The sequence below is a fragment of the Egretta garzetta genome, unplaced genomic scaffold, assembly GCF_000687185.1.
Source record: "Egretta garzetta isolate BGI_Z169 unplaced genomic scaffold, ASM68718v1 scaffold204, whole genome shotgun sequence".
Lineage (NCBI taxonomy): Eukaryota > Metazoa > Chordata > Aves > Pelecaniformes > Ardeidae > Egretta > Egretta garzetta.
The window spans coordinates 1,597,577-1,620,631 of record NW_009259424.1 but is presented as its reverse complement, the minus strand read 5'-3'; the positions used below and the strand labels follow the sequence as shown (position 1 = coordinate 1,620,631).

Sequence of the window (23,055 nt, the reverse complement as noted above, 5' to 3'; positions counted from 1 at the left end):
TGCGTTGCTTTGTTTTCTCTAGTTTTAAACAGAGGTTCAATTCATGTGTGCTATTGCCCACATCTGACAGGATCTAACTCATTCCTACTACGGAAGTAAAAAACAGGTAGAAAACCCTGCATATGTAGCATAATTCTGTCATCAATAAAAGCGAAGGTAGAGTTCTAACTAGACACTTATTAACTGGCTGAAAGAGAAACAGGATGATAGGAAGGTTTTCACCACTTGCTATCTTCCTTTCCGAGAAGACCATGTTCTGAAAATTCCTGTAACTCTGCTGGATACAAGAGATCGAAGTCTGCTGTGATGTCTCTTATTGAGAGAAATCAAGTGTATCGAAGAGCTCACAAGCTCTGTTATGGATGAATGCTTAAATTTCTTTAAAACAGAATGAAAAACTACCAAGAATTTGCAACCAACAAGGAGGAAAAGGGTACCCATCCCAAGGGTATTCTGAGGTAGCCAAAACATTTTAAAAAGGGTCATGCTGTAAACACATGAATATGTAGCTAAACTGAGTTTGCTTTTGCAAAGGAAATTAAAACCCACAGTAAAAGACTGTTAACTGAAGAAATAACAAGATAAGGAAAGGAATGGAGATGCAGTGAAGATGTAGCTGAAATAGAAGTATCTGGGTATGACAGAAAACCAAAATGAATATTTTGCCTCAGTTTTTTGGGGGGGCCTGGGGTGGAGATCATGTATAACATGGTACAGAGAACGGCTGCTCAGAGGTAATATAGGCACAATCTGCAAAAGAAACACTCAGAAAGCCACTGTGAATAAGGGGACCTATAGTCTCCATGCCAGATTTCTGAAAGAAATAGCACATGGAATACATATTCAGCAGAAAGTATTTTTAAGAAATGCCTCAAAATCATAAGAACTACAGTCTCAATATACATTTTCCACCTCTTATAAAATTAGGGAGCACAGGTTCCTCATTCACTGCTTCCATTAACATGAGAGTAGTAAAACCATTTTGAATAGAGGATGTGAACATTTTACCCTCTTCCTCCCCTCTGGAATCACAGCAGTTCACTTCTTTATCTTCCAATAAAAACAAAGATTTCAATAAACTTTGACTTGGTGAATTCTTTTCCACTGTTCTTGGTGTATTTTCTTAGGATGATTTTATTACTGCTTCAGCTATCAGTAGTTATTATTCATTTGAAGTCATTACCACTTTCCACTGTGTTTAATATCCTAATGGGATATTATTAGCTGTTACTTCAATTCAGCTGTCTCATATTCTTCAGCAAACTACACTTTCATATAGAAGCTCCTTTTTTTTAAAGGTTCTAGCATCAGTCTTAGCATTATGCAACATTTAATACGCATTGTCTCGAAAACCATCAACCTGTTTCCTTTGACTTTTATATATATATATATATCTGCTTAGAAATGTTGGACCAGATGATCCTTCAAGTCCCTTCCAACCTGGTATCTATGATTCTATGATATATTTCACATGGCAGAATTCTTGTCTTTAATTCTGTCTACCCTTATCTATTTCCATAACATCAATATTCTGATTAAACACTCTCTAGATAATGCTCAAATGTTCCTGTGCAAAATCAAGCTCCCAAAGCCTCTACAATTTAACCAAGATCAGATGCTTCAAGAGCCAAAGAAGGACTGAGGAATCTGGACATTAATAAGCAGATGCAGCTATATGCCCTGGATCAAGTATCTAATGATTTCAAATCAACAGCTACCACTGGATGAATTAATCCTTGTGAGTGAAACAATAAAAAGCATCTTAAGGGAAGCACCTTGCAGTTCCAGAGGCATTTCTGCTACAGCTCATCAGTGCAGCACACCTTCCGTTATTTAGCTGCTCTCAAGTGTTATTCACATTATACCTGCAGGACTAGAATGAATGTTTTATGTATCTATGGGTAAGCTTGGACGCTGAAAAGCATATCTGATAATTTGCATTAACAATAGTATTTGGCAGCATTTTACAGTTAGGAACTCTATTTTTAAAAGCATTCTCTCTGTAATTACATGCTTGAAATGCTTCCTGAGGAACTGATCTGGAGAGTTTCTGCTTTTACTTTGATGTTGAAAAATTGCCCCCTTGTGAATCAGTGTCCTTGTTCATTTACACTTCTCAATTATATTTTGATCAACAATTTCTTTCCCTGATTCAGTCTTGCAATCCCTTGTAATCAGCAATGCATTGTTCTTTGGCACTGTATCAGTAAGCCCCTATAAGTTGGCCACAGAACACCTTGGCTGCTGTGGTAACAGCATACATCTGAATAACCATCAGATTTACTAAAGCTTCTTACAGGCAGACTGAAACCAGCATTGTCTGGAATGTACCTAATTAGGAATGCAAATACATCCTTACTCAAAAAATGAATGCCAGGGTTTCCTCAGCACACTCTCTGTGCTGGCAGTCAGTATCTCTAAGGGATGGTGGAGTAGCTGACTATCATTTCACCAAACCTGAAAAAAACCTCTCATGACAGTGTCTGAATAATGGTATTCATTAAGTAGAAAGCTGCACATGTCCTTTTTTTTTTTTTTTTTATTTTTTTTTTTTTTTATTTTTTTGATCTCCTGTGCTTTTGTCAGGACTCTGCAGTTGCTGGGCTGTTGAGTATGTTCCAATACAGTTGGACACACTTCAAGCCACATTGATTTCTGAGGCAAACACATATATTGTTTAAGGACAAGGGAGGTTCAGTACAGGTGGAGGCAGGCTCTTATCCCAGTGGTCAGAACTTCTTCAATTCAAGAGGAGGAGGAGGAGGAGGAGAATGATCTGTTCTTTCCTACCCACAGGTTCAGATACAGCCAACAAGGTAATTTCTGATACTTTGTTTTTTCCTGCCTTGTCAAATTACACTTGCAAAGCAGAAGTGGAAGATAGCACTGATAGGAATCTTCATATTAATACTGTCTATTTAGGTGTTGTGCAATGACTTACAATTTTACAGATGCACTACGCACTTACATAGCAGACGTATACTGTGCACTTACTATGCATTACACATATGTACAGTCTCTTCAGATGAAAGTATTCCCTCTTCATACTTCAGAAAGAAGTACAGGGGATATAATAACCTTTCCTTTTCTGAGTGACTGCCCATATACATACACACATCACAGAGGAATGTAAGAATCTACACTGAGTTTCCTGCAGAGCAGTGTCTGCGTCTTCGTAGAAACTGACTGAAGCTTTGTTACACTCCTCAGTGCATTTCCCAAAAATGAAAAACTCCATAAAGAGTAGTCAGTCATGATCACCTGGAGTTCAAGCCCGAGAAGACTGAATCATACAGAAGATTCAGATCTCACTGTGGACCAGGTAGAAAACAACTTCATAATCTTAGAGAAAAAAAAAACCCCGAGTCCCTGAGTCACTAAGGGAAGGCAGGATGAGCAATGTAGGCACTGAATGAAGCTTAACTAACTTAGAAAAAAAATTAGATGTCCTAACCAAAACTCTTAGCCTATGTTCACTGAAACAGGAACTGACCAGAAGACCTAGCAGAGGATCAGCCTCGATCTGGTTTGTTTTGCCAGATAAACCCAACTCACAAACACCTCCTGCTATGGGCAAGATGTTGCGTGTTTCAGGATCTCTCTTCAGTACATAAACAATTTCGTAACAGACAACTGCAATAAGGATAAGACATTTTAAAGATTCCTACTGAAACTGTTTAACTTATACACTGCAATATGTTAAGGCTCACTAGTATTTTCCATATTAGAATCACAGAATGTTTTGGGTCGGAAGGGACCCCTAGAGGTCATCTAGTCCAACCCCCCTGCAGTGAGCAGGGACATCTTCAACCAGATCAGGTTGCTCAGAGCCCCGTCCAACCTGGCCTTGAATGTTTCCAGGGATGGGGCACCTACCACCTCTCTGGGCAACCTGTGCCAGTGTTTCACCACCCTCAGCATAAAAAAAGTCTTCCCTGTATCTAGTTTGAATCTACCCTCTTCTAGTTTAAAACCATTACCCCTTGTCCTATCACTACAGGCCCTGCTAAAAAGTCTGTCCCCATCTTTCTCATAAGCCCCTTTAAGTCCTTTGAAAAATGTATCTAGATTTTTGTAAGTATTTAATTTTATTTAAAACCAAAATTGCTAAACATATAGATATAGCAGCTCAGTTCTATCAAAATGGGATTTGTGGACTGAAGATACTTGGGGGATATTCTGCATCTGACAAAATTCTGTTTCAAATTTTAAAAATAAGGTATCCCGAAGCATCTTCTTGAACTTCAGGAAAAACACTAAGTACATTGATTGTGATTGCATAAGACTGACAGAAATCAGGCTGTTACAGTCTTCTGGTGTCAAGCTGACAAAACTTCAACAAGAGATTATCAGGACCATCTGAATATATGCTCTGCTCCTACATTCCACTAAATAAGGTTAAAGTTGAAGAGCCAAAAGCAGATTTGGGTTTGTAGTCACAGTTGATAATTAACGAAGTGAATTAAGATCTTTATCAACCTAATATAAATCAATATTTTTAAAGAACAAAACACATTTTTATGCAACATTCTCCCCTGGTACTCAAAGCAATTCTAACCTTCTTGAGTTATAATCATGTGTGTTTCATTGTAACCCTCATTTCCCCAATCAGTTCAATCTGGACATGGGCTTAGTGGCATTGTTCACATACACAGTTCTGAACTATCTTAGAAATGATTATTAAATGAACAAATAAAAAACTTACCCGAATCATCATGACTGAGCACCTGATGTTATGAATTGTATCATAGACCTTCTTAGAAATGTCCACAAACTGGTTATCATCAAACAGATGCACTGTGTTCTTGCTTAAGCTCTCCAATGCAGTATTTACTTGACTAATAAACTCTGGAATCACTATTTTAAAAAAAGAAAACACAAACAAAATTCAGTCAGCATAAAAAGGATAAAACATCTAATTTTTCTTTCTGGCAAATTGCCTCACATTGATTAGAACTATTTTTAAAAAACATTACAGTAATAACATGATTATTTTTAAGTGGGAACACATTTGTAATTTTTATCATGCAAATGCACTTGATGGGCACATAAGCTGTGGATGGTTATACAGTACAACAAAGAAGAATGAAGTTTTAAAAGGGGAGTCAGGGAAGCAGTTGTAAAAACTTGCCAGTGATTTCAATAGTAATTATACACAAACAATCAGGACGAATAACCTGGCTCAACATTGGAACCAATATTCAACAGACTCCAGCTATTTCAGAATTTGCTTTCAGTCTGAATGGAGACAAAACCACCAAAAGATTGATGCTTATTCTCCAAATTAGAAGTCCCACAGTTGTAACCTGGACTTACAAAGCCAGTCTACATTGTTGGATTGAATCAAACAAATTGTACATTTTGAGTCAGTTTGATATTAACGTGTGCTTTACCAAGAATGCCCTGGGAGTTTTCTTCTGGTGCTCCATGGCCCTATTTTGCATGGTGACCTGGTACCACTACATCTCCCTTGATCCTTCACATCAATTTGAAGCAAAGAAAACCCAGCACAGAATATAGAGTGAAGAGAGAATGCAGCTGGAATATCCATCACACTCAGAAGGACCTCAAACAAGTACAGATCAAATTCATTTGCAACAACTCCTTCCCTATCATTTGGAGACTGAAGACACAGAAAAAAATGGAAAGTAAAAGGATAGAATTCAACTTCTGTAATATTCAGTATGAGTAACATGTACCTCATGGAACAGAAGCTTTTTTCAGGTAATGTGTTGGTTTCAAATACAAGTGTTAACGTGCTCCATCCCTTCCTCCACAATTATGCGCTGTGTAATTCATGAATTCATACCACATGAAAGAACTACCAATTATTTGGTAGTTATTGGTAGCTACCAATAAAACTACCAATTTGGTAGCTACTAATTCCTTAAGTATGAATCATTTCAGGCAAATTTTGAAGTATATAATACATCTTTATGCAGACAAAGCTTCAAGTCAACAGACTCCTGAATGAGAAAACCCGGAAACATATACTTAATTTAAATATTAGGAAAGATGCCACAATAATGCTTTAACGCCTAACTTTACGTGGAGAAACCCACATAACCCTTAGAGACGCTTAAATTCACTCTTAAATTACAGCAACTTCACTGCCTTCAAGCTCAGATGTTTCTCTCTAGAGTGCAGTTACTTCATGTGTTAGTTCTCAGAAATAACAGACTTCATTTAATTCAGTGGTAGAGGGAAGGTTCATTTTCTTCTGTAAAATAGGTCTCCACAAGTGTGAGACAAGTAGATGCCATTTCATTTGAAAAATAGGGTATTTAAAATCCTTTCTTCCCCTTTCAGATTATCACTCGAATTACCTTGCTTTCTGCAAAGATCAGTGGGAAGAAGAAACTTCTTAAATGGTATGGAAAAAAGGTACATTTTTTCATTAGCAACCAAATGGAATAATTAGGGAGAGCAAGCACCTATTTATTTAGTGCTTTTTGAAATTGTTTCTTTTTTTAAAGAAACACAAATACACAATTTAAGAACATGATTTTTTTTTTTCCCCCTGTTAAACAAACACCTTGGTCCCTACACTATTAAAATAATTGCAAGTGTGGCAATTTTGAACTAAACAGTCACCTCATATATTTACATAAAATTAAACGTTGAGCTCTTCACATCTGTTGTAAAAAGGCAGCAAAGGAGAAAATAAGTTTCCAGGAATTCAAGATTTCTGTTGGTGTAGTCAAATCCATGAGGTGTTTTCCAAAGCCTCCTACGCCATCACTTCTCAGCTCATTGTACTTCACACGCTTTCACTTGCAGTGCTGTAACGCAGTCTCCCTGCTTACCAGCAGCGTTTTCAGTGGCTGCCAACTGCCTGCAGCCCTCTCCTTCTACAGGGCAGGATACTTCTCAGTTATCTATTCAGCCTCCATCCCGTGCTCCATCCTTATTCCACACACTTATTAGTGGCCTTTTTACAGCTCTGCCCAAGGCCAAACACATTATGACAGTGTATTTCTTTGTCTGAATGAATACATCACTTACGAAAAAGGATTTTATGCAAGTATGTACTCTATAGCTCATATGCTACTGGTGGAGTCAGTGCTAAACCACAGGCTGCACTTGATTATAGAAATATGATCTCAGAGGCTTCCCTTTGATAACATTTTTAAGATGGCTGCTTTTCATCAATATAATTTTTACACACAGACAATTAAAACACAAGACTAAACTGTAATTATAAACAACCTGTAATAATACCAATCTGTTAATGAAGTATAAAAATACACTTGGGCTATTACAAGGTTATCAAATAGTTCTTATTATTTGGTCATTTACCCTGTATCTGATGGGCTAATTCCCTCAAATCCAAGACTCCCTGCTTGACTGCACGCGATTTATTTAATTTCTGAGCTCCCAACAAAATGACTACTTAAAAAGAGGTTTTAGTGGATATATGAGTTCTTAGCCATGGATCACTGGCATCAAAAATACTTTACTTCATATACCTTGAAACAGTTCAGGTGTCGCTCCGAAACACTGCATTAAGTGGACTAGAATTACATTAATAATGTGCATCTTTGCTGTACTCTGCTTTTTTTTCTAGGCAACCTAAATGTAGAGAAGCGGATGCAGGTAAAAACAGGTTGGACAAGGTATTTTCAATCTTTCAAAAGCAAAGAAAAATTAAACAAGTTGTAAGTAAATGTAAATGTAAAATGAAGAATTGCGAGTGTTATACAACTGAGAAGTATTATTAGATTTGTGATTTTAATATTAACACATTTTTGAAGAAAACTTACAATTTGTATTTTTTTTTTGACACCCCCCCCCAAAAAAAAAATATGAGCAAATTTTTGCTTGATTCTGTCATCTTCAACCAAAACCAACTAATTCATTCTGTTTGTAGTTAAATAGCTGTCACAGTCCAGCTCTTAATTCAGAGGCTACCACATCTATATGTCATGATCACATTAAGTAATACAGAAAAGTAAACTTCACTGATCACTTTATTTCAATTAGCAACTCTGTTATTTTTAGTAACCAAATCAGGACAACAGCCTTTCAGCTTTGCAGAAGGCCAGTGACCACGGGTGAAAACATGAGCCATCCTACTCACACCTTCTAATGAATTTGTGTTATGTGATTAAGATCACTTCATCAGCGATCCAGATAGCTTGATATTGAAAAAGCAACAGTCTCCACAACTAGATGTCCACATGTATGCAACACTCACCTAAAGAATGCCTTAACAAAATGAATATAACAGACATGGCCAGACATGGCTTCCTAGAACTGACAAAAAAGAAGACCTTCCCCCCCCCGCCCAATTCAAAATGTTTATGGTTTTTAATTGGGTGGAGGGGAACCCCAACAAAACCCTGTTTCAATTATTTGACAAAGGGGGAAAAAACCCAAGAAGCACTGAAAATAGGACTATGGTACTCTGCCACCTCTGCAGGACAATCCCCAGGTTCCATCCCTTGTGCTTATGTTGCAATGATACAAGCAGGGTATGGTTCTCCCTCTCAGTTCCTCTCAACTTAGAATGCCACAGTTTCTCAGGGGATTTCAAGGGAGAGCAGATGTGGAGGATTACTGAATGCACATACACACAATTTATCTCAAGAAAAAGAATTCATGGTAAATAACTGAACTTTCACCTTCAGTGTTTATCTATATGTATAAACACTGTGAGCAACTTACTGTATGGTGTAAATAGACTGGAAAAAGGTTCAAGAGCTCCCACTAGAATGAAGACTCAAAAACTACCTTTCAAAGGCAACTTTGAAATGGAAATGAAAACACAGCGCCCAGATGAATGAATGAAGCTCTCTGTGGCAAACCTACAGGTCGTACCTACAGGTAGATTCTGCAAGACTGCCAAAGCTATTGCTTAAACTTAAGTTCAGTGACCTTTCGACACGGGAGAGGACTCTTTGTTGCGCAGTCAGCTATCCAGTGAGACATCTTCTAGGCTCAAATAAAAGAGCCACAGGACTGTTTGTTAGGAGATATGAAAACATGAGCAGCCTTCCTAAAAAGTTTGCCTTATCAATATACAAAAATACAGAATACCCAGAATGAATAAAAAGTTTCAACTAATGGAGCACTCAGAATGAAAATCACATGAAGGCGAGTATCTAAACTGAACTTCTAATATCCGAGTGAGTAAAGACTGAAGGAGAATGTAATGAGAACGGTGTAAGGAGGATTTGTTGTAAGAATGGGAATCTCCATCTTCCACAGTCAGCTGAAGTAATGGCTAAAAACAAAGACCTTTCTTTTTTTAAAAAAAAATGTGGGAGCGACTGGGTTAAAAAAATGGTTTTCCTCCTGAGGATAATAAAACCAGAAGTCAGTTGCTACTGATGAATTAGGATTCTAACAGTAGGAAAAATCCCCGTGAGAACTTCCAAAAGCCCACCAGATGAGAAAGTCTAAAAAGTAAGCAAAAGCCAAAAGCATGGTCATGTAGGGCCTAAAAAAATGTTGAATGAACCTAGTACGAAACTAGTATGATCACAGAAATAAATCAGATTTGCGGGCAGCCAAGTTAAAAGTGATGAGTGCAACCTAGACCTACGCCAAGCCACACGTTTCAACCACTAAGCCTTATACCTTCTTTCAGCACACTATGCCTTCTATTAATTAGCCGCCAGGCACGAAAGAGCAGCCCCACTAAAATCCTGAAAACCATCCACCATTTAGGCAGTAAGATGGCAAAAAACAGAGGCTCAGGTCTTCATAATGACCTCAGTTTGTTGCAAGAAGATGTGAATCACAGGAAGAGCTACAGGTCTTCAAACCAAGAGACACAGCAAGTCCTGAGACCAAAACTGTCTGGGTAATGCTGTAGCTCAAGGTACCAAAAATGCACTGTCTTCTGTCATCCAGAAGATAACGTCTGACAAAGAAAAACTTAGTAAGGTAATTAATATATTACCATTTCTGATTAATTTATTACCATTCCTAACCACAGGGCTAAGAGTGCACCTGGCAACAATCCTTGTAAGCGACCTTTTTCAAAGAAAAAAGCGGTCATTTGTTGATACATGAGGTTAAGAAACTCATCTCAGGGCACCCACAAATCTGGCAACACAGTTTTCAGAGTATCATTGTGCATCTCCCCGTTTCTGAACATCAGCCTGAAGGAACTTAGGTTGCCTACAAGACCAAGAGGGCTCCTCAGAGATAAGCCAGTAATATGTGAATCCAAAGCTCTCAATCCAGAGAGAGAAAAGAGTAGCCCCAAGCATAAGCAATCATTAGGAGCAATATTTTCACGAAAAACTTCAGTGCTGCAGAGAAAACAAAACTGAGAATCCTACACTGTTAGTAATCATGTGTGGAAATTATTTTTTTAAATGTCTCTGCCACATTCACCTCCAAAACCAGTGTTTATGTACTCTGTCCACTACTGTTGAAAGAATATTTAAATATACACCTTATGTGTTATGCTTAATTGTACATATGAAAACACCTCTTAAAAGCAGAGGACATTCACACATCAAGATGCCACAGTGAAACTGTATGAAAGCATGTTGAGTGTAAGTCAAAGAACAGTTGTGAAACAAAAATAAAACCACAAAAATACAGAAAAGCTTTTGGGAAAAAAGCAGTGTTGACCAAAACCAATAAAAATAATAACTAGTATTAAAAACTGTTCAAAAACATAATCCCACATTGCTATTTAAAACTGTTGTACCATGTTCTTTATTTTGTTATTTATTGTTTAAATTCTTCAACTGAACTATTTATATTTCTATCCAAACTAAAAAATGTTTTTCCCTAAAGAGCATTGAATTTTACTCAAATGCTGAACCACATTAGAATATTTTTTCATAGCCCATACAATAAATCCACTGATTGTTGACTCTGATCCCATTTTTAAAACATGCCTTCTACATTATTTATCAATGACCTGGCCAATGGGATGGAGTGCACCCTCAGCAAGTTTGCAGATGACACTAACCTGGGTGGAAGTGTTGATCTGCCGGAGGGTAGGGAGGGACCTGGACAGGCTGGATCGATGGGCTGAGGCCAGTTGTATGAGGTTCAACAAGGCTCAGTGCCAGGTCCTGCACCCCATGGACTGTACAGGCTTGGGGAGAAGTGGCTGGAAAGCTGCTTGGCAGAAAGGGACCTGGGGGTGCTGGCCAACAGCCAGCTGAGTATGAGCCAGCAGTGTGCCCAGGTGGCCAAGAGGGCCAATATCATCCTGGCTTGTATCAGGAATAGTGTGGCCAGCAGGACATCCTTCCCCTGTACTTGGCACTGGTGAGGCCACCCCTCGAATGCTGTCATCAGTTTTGGGCCCCTTGCTACAAGGACAACCTGGAGAAGAGGAGGCCGAGGGGAGACCTACAACTGCCTTACAGGAGATTGTAGCTAGGTGGGGCTTGGTCTCTGCTCCCAGGTAACAGGCGATAGGATGAGAGGAAATGGCCTCAAGTTGCACCAAGGGAGGTCTAAGTTTGACATTAGGAAAAATTTCTTCACCGAAAGGGTTGTCAAGCACTGGAACGGGCTGTCCAGGGAAATGCTTGAGTCCCCCTCCCTGGAGGTATTTAAAAGATGGGTAGATGAGGTGCTTAGAGACATGGTTTAGTAGTGGACAGGTACAGTTGGACTCAATGATCTTAAAGGTCTTTTCCAACCACATGATTCTATGACTGATTATAGTTTCTAAAAACCACACCTAGTGATATAGTTTTATATTTTGGTTTTGTATGAGATTAGTTATCACAGAGCCAATTACCTAGTATCCTCCTAAAATTTAATCATGTTCTTGGCTCATCAACTCCTTTCACAGCATAGGTATTTTATCATTATGAGGAAAACTCAAGGCGTTTTGAACAATGGAAGAAAGACAGAACTTCAAAAAAATTGTTCTCTCTCTTTATAAAATACCCTGAAAAACTGAACTCGTGTTCTTCACTGCTCTATCTTACAAAGCAGCCACTGAACTTTGAGAACCTGACCTAAAATCTACCCATACCATAGGGGGCTCTTGCTTCGACCTCAGTAGGTCTGCGATCACTCTGGGATGGATACGGGCCTTTGATTAGACCCCATACATTGCAGTATGTTAACTGACACTCTCCTAAATACAGGAACTATATTGTCCATCAAATCTGAAATTCCCCTCCTTTTCTAAGAGTAAAAATTGAGCATTTTCATTTCAGAGAAATATCCCATTGATGCTTTTGAGTTCTGCAAGTAAAAATTATCAGGAGCAGTTGATTAGGAAAAAAGACGTCTATCCTTGTAACAGACAGTTAACAGCTGGTAATTTTTTAACACTCTCCCAACTTCCCTATTTAAAGGAAGAAGCTTATACAATCCTTATGAAGTACTGCCATGTACACCTAAATCCTGACACCAGGTAAACACTTAAGGCAGGCAGCAAGGATACAGGCATACCTTCCATCCCTCAGGTTAACATTCCAAAAAAGCACCAATGTTAAAGCAAAAAAGCCAAGACAAAAGTGAAAGAGAAGAAACAAAAGTAAAATAAACATGAAGGAAAAAAAATAGTTAAGCAGCAAAGCAACAGTTACTCTTTGGTCAGGAAAAAATAAATCGTTTTTTCTTGTCATGTGAAGTAATTTACTATTTCTTCTCTGTATGTCTTTCATTTTACTCTACGCTCATCGGCATAGCTTGAGTTTAATTTTTATTGCATACATTTAATTTTGTTTAGCACTGAGAAAGCCACCTAGTAAAAGCAATGCCTGGACTCTACCCTCCTGAGGATGCTTTTCAATACTATATCCTGAAATTGTACACCATTGTAGATTGTATTAATCTAGAATTTATTCATAGGAATGAAAGATTTGCTTTAAGGCTGTCCATCTTTCAGCACGGAGTTCATGAGTCCTCCTGTGGCAGCATAAGCACAGAGTTGTGGCAAGTGGAGTGTATCTCAAGTATTTTATTATCCCCCATAATCTGATCCCCCAGCATGAAAGGCAGTGTGATGGGTATATACAGTTTGCTTTCAGAGGATTTAAATAGTTTTCCAGTTGTAGGAATTCAGCTAAAGTGAAGCATAAGCAAAGTATGGTTGAAAAGATTAAAAACACAGCTACCACTTAAATGCAGGGTAATACCAGGGTAAATAAGAAATCTAGTTAATAACTGCACAGACTTTATTCAGTACTTCCTTATTTCACTTCACTCTTTGAAACCAAAGAATAGTTTATACTTCTTGTGATTTAAAATAAGCATTTTCAAATTTCTTCTGGAGTGCTATCTAAGAATTTCCGGTTGTAAGAACATTGTATATTCTGATAACCCAATTTTACTGCTGAGTATTATGTCTACTCTTAAAGTAATTTAAATCCAAAATGGTATACAAAGAACTAATAAATAAATCAAATAAAAACCACCTAAGCTAAGGCAACTGCGCTGGCTGAGGCATATCATCTGAAAAAAAAAAGGGCTCCTTCTGGCAGAAGCTTGAGTTATGCCACCCAAGGGATGCTATTTAGAATGGAATAAAAACCTTAATGACTGATGGAGACATCTTCATTAGATGTGTTCAAAGATACGTTTAAATATAATGGAATTACGGCAAAGAAAGATGATTCCACACTCACTGCAAATGGTTGAACTGAATAACATGCAGAGTTTTTTAAAACACCAATCATTTATGACTCTTACAATTCCACACGCTAATATGAAGATCGAGCTGTTGCTAAATTTCATTTCATTATGGTACAGACACTTAACTTGAAGCCTGTATTTTTGTGATACAATGTTAAAATGGTGACATTTAATTATAACACTGTATCAGGTGACATGCTGAGACATAAAAATACATACTTACATATATAAAAGGAGTAGAAGAGCTTTGTGACTGTGGGTGTTTGCTATATCCCTTCTACTTCTTCAAATATTACAATTCATATTTAACCACCTCTTCTTGGTAACAAGCTTATAGGTTATACGCAGGAAAAGGAATTAACATCTTTGGAACTTCTAACTCATGAAACACTTAGCTCATGTTTTTCTGCCAATCTCAATCCTAGGCCAATATATGAGAGAGAAGATCTCGGAATCGCCCATTGTGCCCGTCCCTTGACTACTTAGAGCATAAAGAACTATAAATGATCTTTGTGGGATTTAGTGTTTTCATGCTACAGTTTTTGCATACTGAAAGTGTAATACAACACAGAGTAGCCAAGGCAGAGAGGCCTGTTCCACATAAAAAGAAGCTGCATACTCAAAGCACAATACAATTAGTATTTACTTCTCTTTAACCCAGACATATGCATACTAGAACACTGAAACCAGAAACTGTGTATAAGCATTTTGCAACACTTGTATGCACTTGCAAGGTTGTAAGACTACTGGCATAACCAACAAGTATTTAGTAACACAGCTAGGCATACATGTAAATACATATAAATATTTTTAAATATTTTATATAAATGTATGTAATATTTATTTTTAAGATATGTAAATGCGTACATATATATTTATATGTAAGCTATGCTGAATATATGACAGTGGTTTTGTGGTATTACATCTTTACAGCCACTAAGGGCATGATTTTTTAAGAGTTAACTGTCCTGAATATGAGAAATTATTGATAATGAGACCTAATTATTGGCAGTGTATATTATTAATGAATGGCAATCCAGTAAATTGCTGCTTTTAAGTTTGAAAAGGCCCTAATTTATCCCTCTCTCTAACATACCCATGACAGTGATTCAACTTCCTACCCGGAAAACATATAGTTATTTTCATTTGCACCAAGACAATTTAGATACATATAAAGTCACCATTACCCTGTAAGACAGCAGACTGGACGGGTACAGCTATGGGTACGGGTAATTGCTTGTGACTTCGGAATCTGTGAGTCCCTGGACTTTCCACTACTTGAGCCCTCCCCCCCCCCCAGTCCTTGCACAGCCTGGCAAGCACACACAACCCTGCAGCTGGGAACTAAGGCAGTGCCTGCAATTAAACGTCACAGTTCAAGACTTCAGTGGGGGCTTAAAGGGATCTTTTCCCCTTGCTGCACAGATGTCCAGAAAAAAACACAGAGAGAAGTGGGTTTGGGGTTGAGGGGGTAGATGGATTTCCCTGTATGAGGTATTAGAGGCAGGTCACAGCATCCAAAAGAGTAGAAAGATACTTTGTCACCATACAAATAATCTACCTTTTTTGAAGCTCTCTACCTAGTGCATATTGCTGCAGTGCTCAAGGACAGACTGACCATGAGATCTCAGATGAGAAAGGCATTTCCCCCTAAGTCATACTGGTGAAGAATTTCAGATCTTTTTTTTTTTTTTGCATTTCTTAGCAGACAGTGTGGACCATGTGGGCCTGTCTTATCTCATCAGTTCCCTGCTATTGCAGGGCCTTATGTGCTGTGGACACATCCACTCCTCCTGAACTCAGTTCAGGGTAGAGAACAGCATGACCTTCTTTAGTCTAACTGAAGTCACTGAGCTTAATTTAGAGGCATCTGCACTAAATAGAATGTCTTGTGATAGACATAAGGAAAGGTTAGTAAATACTGTTAGTCTGTATCCAAAAAAAAAATAAAAATGCTTTTCATAAGTGAATTTCATGGGCACACAGAGGCTTCAGTTTACCTTCAGTCCGGCTGCGGACTACCATCAAAGCTCTACATCTATGTCCTCACCTCACAACTAGTGATCATACAGCAGCATGATGACAAAGTTCAATGAACTGAAGCAGTTGAAGACTTTGGGGTTTGGCTGCCAAGCTAGTTTTGAGGTGGTTCGGTATCCTAGTCCAACTTGCTACCAGGCCAGATAGTTGACACGCTAGTACTGGTGCAAGGAAAGCGGTGGGAAAAGGCAGATGGGGCAGGCGGAACCACTGCTGTCAATAAAAGCTGCATTTAGAGATGTTTAAAATGACTGAATTGCAGCCTCCATTTCTAGGACTAGAATTTGTTACCGCAGATTTCTAATGAAGTTTTTCTCCACTGGCTTTGTTATATCCAAGGCCAAAGCTCTGCCAGCAAGAGCAGGGGGCCGACTAACACATCAGGAAATTTCTAAAGGCTGCTGAAGAAACACTCCCTGATTGGGATTGGTCAAATGGAATGAACAGGACACAGGAAATGTCGTACAAACCATTAAGGTGAAACGGAGGTCGTCCTACAGGGGAGTCCCTTCGTTAAATGTAAGAGAGACTATCTGAACAGAGAACAGCTTTTCAGTAATTTAGGTAGAGAAGAGAAAGCCTGAGAGTTGCACTGGTTGTTTCCAGTGAATAAGCATTATACTATAATACTGCTTCAGCTAGAGAATGGTGTTAATTAGCAAAAACCCTAAACCACCTAGGAGTCTATGAGTATTACTACATGCTGTTTTCTGTTGATTTTATGTTTAATACAATAATTCCTATGAAATTTGAAGTAATAATACCGTTAGCAAAGTATATAAAGGGATATTCTGGGGTAAGAAAGACTATTTTAGTCTTTAAAAAGACTGACCTTTGAAAAGGTCATTTATTTAAAGTCATTTAAGAGCATTCAAAAATAATTACCTCTTTTGAACTAAAACAGAAATCTTATTAAGGCTGACCTGGAGAAAAGCACTGAAAAGAAGAGAGAACTCACTTCATGCAATAAATGCACCACTGTATTAGTCTACCTATTTGGGAAACAGTCACCCTGGAACATGGGATATATTCTTACGACCTGTGCAATACAACCCATTTTGGCTTACGTTTTATACATTAACTTTGCCACGACTGAAGTGTGGGTTTCCTCACATACCCAGTTATGAATGCTGAAACTACCCGCAGAATGACAGTCTGCTTATTCCACATTTACTGTTATGTCCCAGAAATTACTGGTTAGCATTACCCTGGCCTACGCCCTGAGCTTTTAACTTTTAGTGCACCTTCTCCTTTCCTTGAAGGCGATCCAAGCATTTTCTGAAGATTCCCCAAAGCATTCAGGCTTCATCCAGTAAAAAACGGAATTCCAAAGCAGTCTGTTGCTGGATAAGGTGGATTTGTTTGTAAACATGCCTACTGTAACATACCAGCCACTTTCCATATAAGCATTGTGTCTGTAAAGACAATGATTCTTTAAAATATATATATATAGCAAAATTACTTTTTTGCCTTTTGTCTGATAGATTACCATTTTTGAGTCTTAGAAGACTGGCTTCATTTATTTTCTTCAGTATGACTGTAACACTTTCTCTGCCATTCTACACTTCATCTCTGTAACTTTCTATTCAACTCCATAAACGCTTATGTACACACATACACACTCTCATACCTATTCAAAGTAAAAAAAACCCAAACAACCAAACCCAAACACATTTGTGAGATATTACAATCTCTTTGTTTTATCGCTTGTAACTGGAAAAAAGAAAAATGAAACCTGTTCTACATCAGACGGAAGAGAACGAGCAGTCCACGAGAAGGGAGGATAATCTGGAGGGATATTAAGAACTAACCTGTTTCTAGCACTTGATTCTGTTATCAAACAGTATCGATGTGATAGCAGGCTATTCTCACTGATTTTTTGCTAATTTTATGTCAAGATAGACAAAGTACTCTCTGATTTTTAATACCTAGTATCTGATTTCATATCCAGTTGAAAAATGTTATAGTGGGTGGGATGCAGCAAGTTACTGTTTTCATTTGGAGGACAAGGAATGGGGTTAATTTAATTTAAGCATGTAGAAGTACTGGGGAAAGGTAGCTAGAATAATAAAATCAATGGAAAACACTTAAGTATCTGTCACTAAATATCTCTAAGTATCTCTGAGCTCTGCTTAGTGAAAAGCCACAGAAAAACAACTCTATTTTTAAGTGCAATGTTATATTCTCACCCTATAATCTTCCCCAGAACACAGCTTATGCTGCATGAACATACTGATTTATCTGGAAAAATGTAGCCACTTTTTATTAAAATTAATTGAGAATTGTGTTTTATAAGCATATTTTATTTTGAAAAATACAGAGAGTGTAAGCAGGGAAAACCAATTAAGATGGGTCTTCAGGTAATGCAAATCTCTGACATTAAGTCTGTGAGACAGTGTTTACATTCACTGAAGTGAATGGATATATGGCAATTCATTCTGGGAAAAGGACTTTGTAAAAGAAACAAAATTGCTCTAAGATCATTTCTGAATGTTAGATATATGGATTACACTTTTGTGTACACTTTTTGCACTACAGCAAAACATGCTCATGTAGATATGAGCATGTTTACCTACAGTCTTTCTGTATGCTCTTATTAAAACTGTACAGATCACTTCGTGCTAAAAGGCTCTGCCTTTTCCCTAAACTACAGGGTGAATAGCTAAATGCAACTACTACTCTTGAAAATTAGATCACTAACACTGTCTCTAAAAATGAAATTAAAATGCACAATGAACCAAGAGAAGCACATAGTGGCATTTTTACATTGTCTGGTTGCCTTCCCCCGCACCCCCAAGACTCTTCCCAAGTGACCATTACACGTGATGGAGCCCTGCTTTCCTGAGATGGCTGAACACCCACCTGCTGATGGGAAGCAGGGAATAAATTCCTTGTTTTGCTTTGCTTGCATGCGCAACTTTTGCTTTACCTGTTAAACTCCTTGTCTCAACCCACAAGTTTTCTCACTTTTACTCTTCTGATTATCTCTCCCGTCCCACTGGGGGGAGTGAGCGAGTGGCTATGTGGGGCTTAGTTGCTGGCTGGGGTTAAACCATGACAAATATCTAATTAAAACCTAAAAACTAATGGAAAAGTGATGATATACAACAGACCCCAAATCAGACAGGACTGACATGAATGAAATTATTCACACAACCTAACAAAACTGCTTGTATCCTTCTTACTTTTGTAGCAAAAGATGAAGAGAGTAAGAGAATATGGTGCTCTCATGCACCATTTCTCTACTGAAAACAGCAAGATGGGCTACCACACAAAGTGTGTGTGTGGGGGGGGAAGGTAGAATATTGAACTAATTCCAGTCGTACTATTCAACTTGCTCCTTCCCTTGATTCGTATCCCAGAGGTAAAAAAAGCATTCAAAGCAACAAACGGAATGGGCTGTCTGCACTCAGTATACCGACAATAACCACATTTGGCAGTACATATTTTGCCCCATAACAGGAACCTTGCCTTAACCAACCAGCTACCAATAATGTTAAAAAGAACGTTCTTCAATATTTACCTGAAACTTAATCATCTAGTGACTAATTAAATTAGCAACATTTACAGATATTAGGGCTAATGCTAGTATAATCAGGAGGAAGAAGTTCTGTACAAAAACTTAGAGAAACAGTGAGAATGATTAATTATAATAGGCCCTGACTGTTCTGCACATACAGTCAGGGTGAGCTCCCAACTGCAATGGACTGCTGACAGACAAGAAAATGATCGTCAGTTAGGTTTCCTGCTACTTTCAATTCTATGTAGAGAGTATGGAAAGGGTGAAAAAGTTCCCGAAGATTGTTTCTGTTCTTTACTTGTGGTTTAGAGTTTACATAGGCTGACTACAAGCATACTTCCTCCTAACCTGCAAGGCAGAAAAGAATAACTTTTCTCCAGGACTCAGAATAGCAGGCTTTAATAAAGATTCAAGAACATCAGTTATCAACTCCAAGTACATCGACTCACAAACGATGGTTAGAAACTGAATAGAACTATATGAATAAAACTAACACTATTAACATATGATCTCTGAGGGTGTTCTTAGCTACAGGTACTTACTTGCCTCATTTGTCTCACAGAATAATATATAAGCAAGACAAGTGAAGAAATTGAGTAAATAACAAGATGACTATGCTGTCATTTAGAAGAAATCTGGAGCACTGCTGAAAATCTTCCTATCAGCTGTTAGGAGGGAAAAAAAAACAACAATGTAGTTTTAAAAGAGCACACTACAGAGCAAACAAACACTTTGAAAAATAGAGTACCAGCACGCTTTAAATGTTTATCTGCCTATCTGAAAATGTATCAGATTAAATCACATAGATTGATTGCATCCATTTGCAATGTTGCTATGCTTCACCTCCATTTAATACATGATACCTCATGTAAGAAAACTGCATTAGCATTCTGGAGAAATTCAGATCCAGAATGCAACCCTTTTACAAAAAAATGCTTCTCAAAATACTAACATGACATATTTTTAACAGCAAGCAAGCCACTAAGGAGGAGAAGGTGCTCTTCTCTGGGATTTTGAGATTGCTGCTGCAGAATATGAATGCGCATATTAAAACACTTAATTCCTCAGAAAAGATGACTCTTACCTGAATGCAGCTGGTGTCTAACATGAGGAAAAAACCTCATAAACACATTGTTTGAGAAGGACTTCTGCATATCATTTGGATCAGTCTCCTCCTTAAAAATAAGACCAATGCTACATCAGGTCAGCCATAGTTTTGCCCAGCTAAGTCTTGAAAACCTCCAAGCACAGAATTTCATTGCATCTCTGTTCTAGTGCTGCACTGCACTTTTAATAAATCCTCCCCCCCTGACCCCCACATCCTACCTGAACTTCTCATGCTGCAACTTGTGGCTATTGCCCCTTGCTGTGCTACCTGTCTCTGCCAAGAAGAGTCTGGCACCCTTGCCTCTGCAACCACCTCTCAAGAGGCTGTAGGCTTCTATTTGATTGCCCCTTGGCCTCTGCCTCCCCAGGTCAAACAAACCCTCGATCTCTCCCTCTCCGCACCTGCTCTAGGCCCCCCGCCATCCTGAAAGCCCTCTGTTCTCCAGAAATCTTTTCCCCAGCATTTCTGAACTTAGCAAGGCCTATTTTGGAAAGGGTACAGTACGTACCTTCCCATTTCCAAAAGACACATTGTCAGACTTTTCCCCACCATCTTTTTGGCATTCTTGTTATAATCAATGCATCATCTTTCTTTAATATTTAGTGTACTATCACTGAATATTATTTTACCATGACACTGAATATTATTTTACCACGAGTGCTTCCTCAGAGATCTGCTTCACAGTATTTCCTGCAACCCAGCCTCCCCTTCCTAAAAAACAAGCATATCCAAAAAAAAAAGGGGGGTTGGGGGGGCATCTCCAGGAAATCTAAGAACAGTAAGGTCTATTACTTGTAGCCATCTTCTAGAATAGATGCCTAAACACTTCTGACTTCAAGCCTGGGAATCCGTTTCAGGAAATTACTTTCAGCCTCCCTCAACACCAAGAATAAAGTTACTGTGAAAACACTAACAGTCTGATATGAGAAATGCTAACTTGCAGCTTCTGTTCAGGTAATAAGTTATGAAATTGCTTCAGGAAAAAAAAAACCACAACAACAAAAAGCCCCCAACCCCTCCCTCCCCCCCCAAAAAACCCCGCACACAACAAAAACCAACCCAAGCTGTTGAAACCTCTATGGCTTCTCCCAAATGTTTCTGTTGATTAGGAGGGGCGTCGAACTGTTTACTGCGTAGCCTAGCTGTCAAGCTCCGAGTATTCCATGAGAGAAGCATGGATGCTGCTTTATATTGCTTTGGAAGGTGAAGGTTTCTGTAATTAATTTTTTGTACAATGCCCAAGGCACACACCTTCTAATCTGCTGACTGAAGCCGTCTACTTTTTAATTTTTAATTCCTGACAGCAATCATAAAGGAGAATGAGTGACAGATAGCTGTATATTCCTGCATGAAACTCCATGATGAATACTCTAAAACTGATGGATGTGTTACTTACGCTTTGCCTGCTATCTGCTGAACTATTACAAAATTACTCTAGCTGCAGTTGTTTAATAGCACTGGGTAAACTGAAGAGATGGTCTGGTGTTCTCACTAACTGTGAGTCAAAACTAAGCCCACAGCAAACAGAACTGCCTTCAGCGATGACCTTGTACTGGCAGTGGTGGAATTCTGGTAGAAAACAGAATCTGGTCCCCAGAAAGTAAGGAGAAGCGCTATTTACAGAAATATTTACTCGGTATATAATGCCTTCAATCCCACTTCTCCAAATACTGCCATGAATGGCACTGCTCAGTCCACAGTTCTGTTCAGGAGGCAGATCATGCTCTGACATGTACATGTTACAAAACTACATGATGAGGAAGAGCAGTAAACCCCAAAGAATTCAACACATTTTGGTCTGTGAAAAAAACCCCAAAAAACACAGTCTGACCAACTGGCTCTAGAAAGCATCAGAAAAAGCCAAAGCTAAACTAAAAGGTTCCTGTAAGAAGAATTTATAAAATAGACAAAAACTTAAGACTGCTGTAAGGCAGATATCTCCAATGCACTCTGCTGTTCTGAAAGACAACAGGACCAAAGGATTCCTTGAATGTTGAATGGCAAAGGAAGTAATTGTTAAACTGGTGTTGGAGACATAGAAAGTTAACCACGGACAAATGCAACAGGCACAGGATGCTTATCATAATTCCCAAAAGAATGCAAAATAACGGTAGTATCAGGGTTTCTAGGTGCAAGAACACAAGAAAAACACTACAACAACAGTAATGGGAAAACATTGCTACAGAAGCTCTGGAAAATACATTCAAAATAACCACCTGAGAGGTTACAGGGCTGGAAGTGAAAGGCAGACTACAGAATTGCAAATGAAAGGTCCTTAACGTTACAGAGGTTAAGGCACTTAAGACCCTATGCAAGAAAGTCACAGCTGAAATGAAGGTAATGGTTTTGATATGGGCACACAGATAAAAACTGTCAAAGTTAGGGAGTCTGTTTCAGTTAAAAATACCCATTAGAAAGAGCAGTAGTAAGTTCCCTGATCTTGTTATCAGCTTAAGGAAGGGTTGTCATTACGAATGGGCTCTACTGGACAGGACCAGGACAGTCATCCTTAAGAGAACTTCTAAAAGCGAAAATATATTAAAAGGGCTAGATCTAGGTTATATACACATTGGAAAGTCATGAGTCATTTCTTTAAGTAGCCTCAAGTGAAGAGAAGCAGTGAAGATTTATCACAGTGCCACATATGATGAACAAAGAAAGGCAATTCTACTGCGGGGGGGGAACCAAACCCAAACCAAACCCACCCAACAAAAATTGTCTCGTGGAACATGTGTAGATGGAGATTTATTATCCTGATTGGAAAAAAATAGAAGTACTTACTGTACAGTATTATACCATCATCCTCACTTTCCCT

At 38.4% G+C, this 23,055-nt stretch overlaps 1 protein-coding gene across 1 annotated transcript in view; it reads right to left on the bottom strand.

Moving 5' to 3' along the window:
• Positions 1-23,055, bottom strand: part of CTNNA3 (catenin alpha 3) — a 505,586-nt gene that overhangs the window by 93,502 nt on the left and 389,029 nt on the right. The window contains exon 13 of the mRNA XM_009636975.1: positions 4,706-4,857. Within this exon, the coding sequence (XP_009635270.1) occupies positions 4,706-4,857 (152 nt within the window). The remainder of the gene's footprint in view (positions 1-4,705; positions 4,858-23,055) is intronic.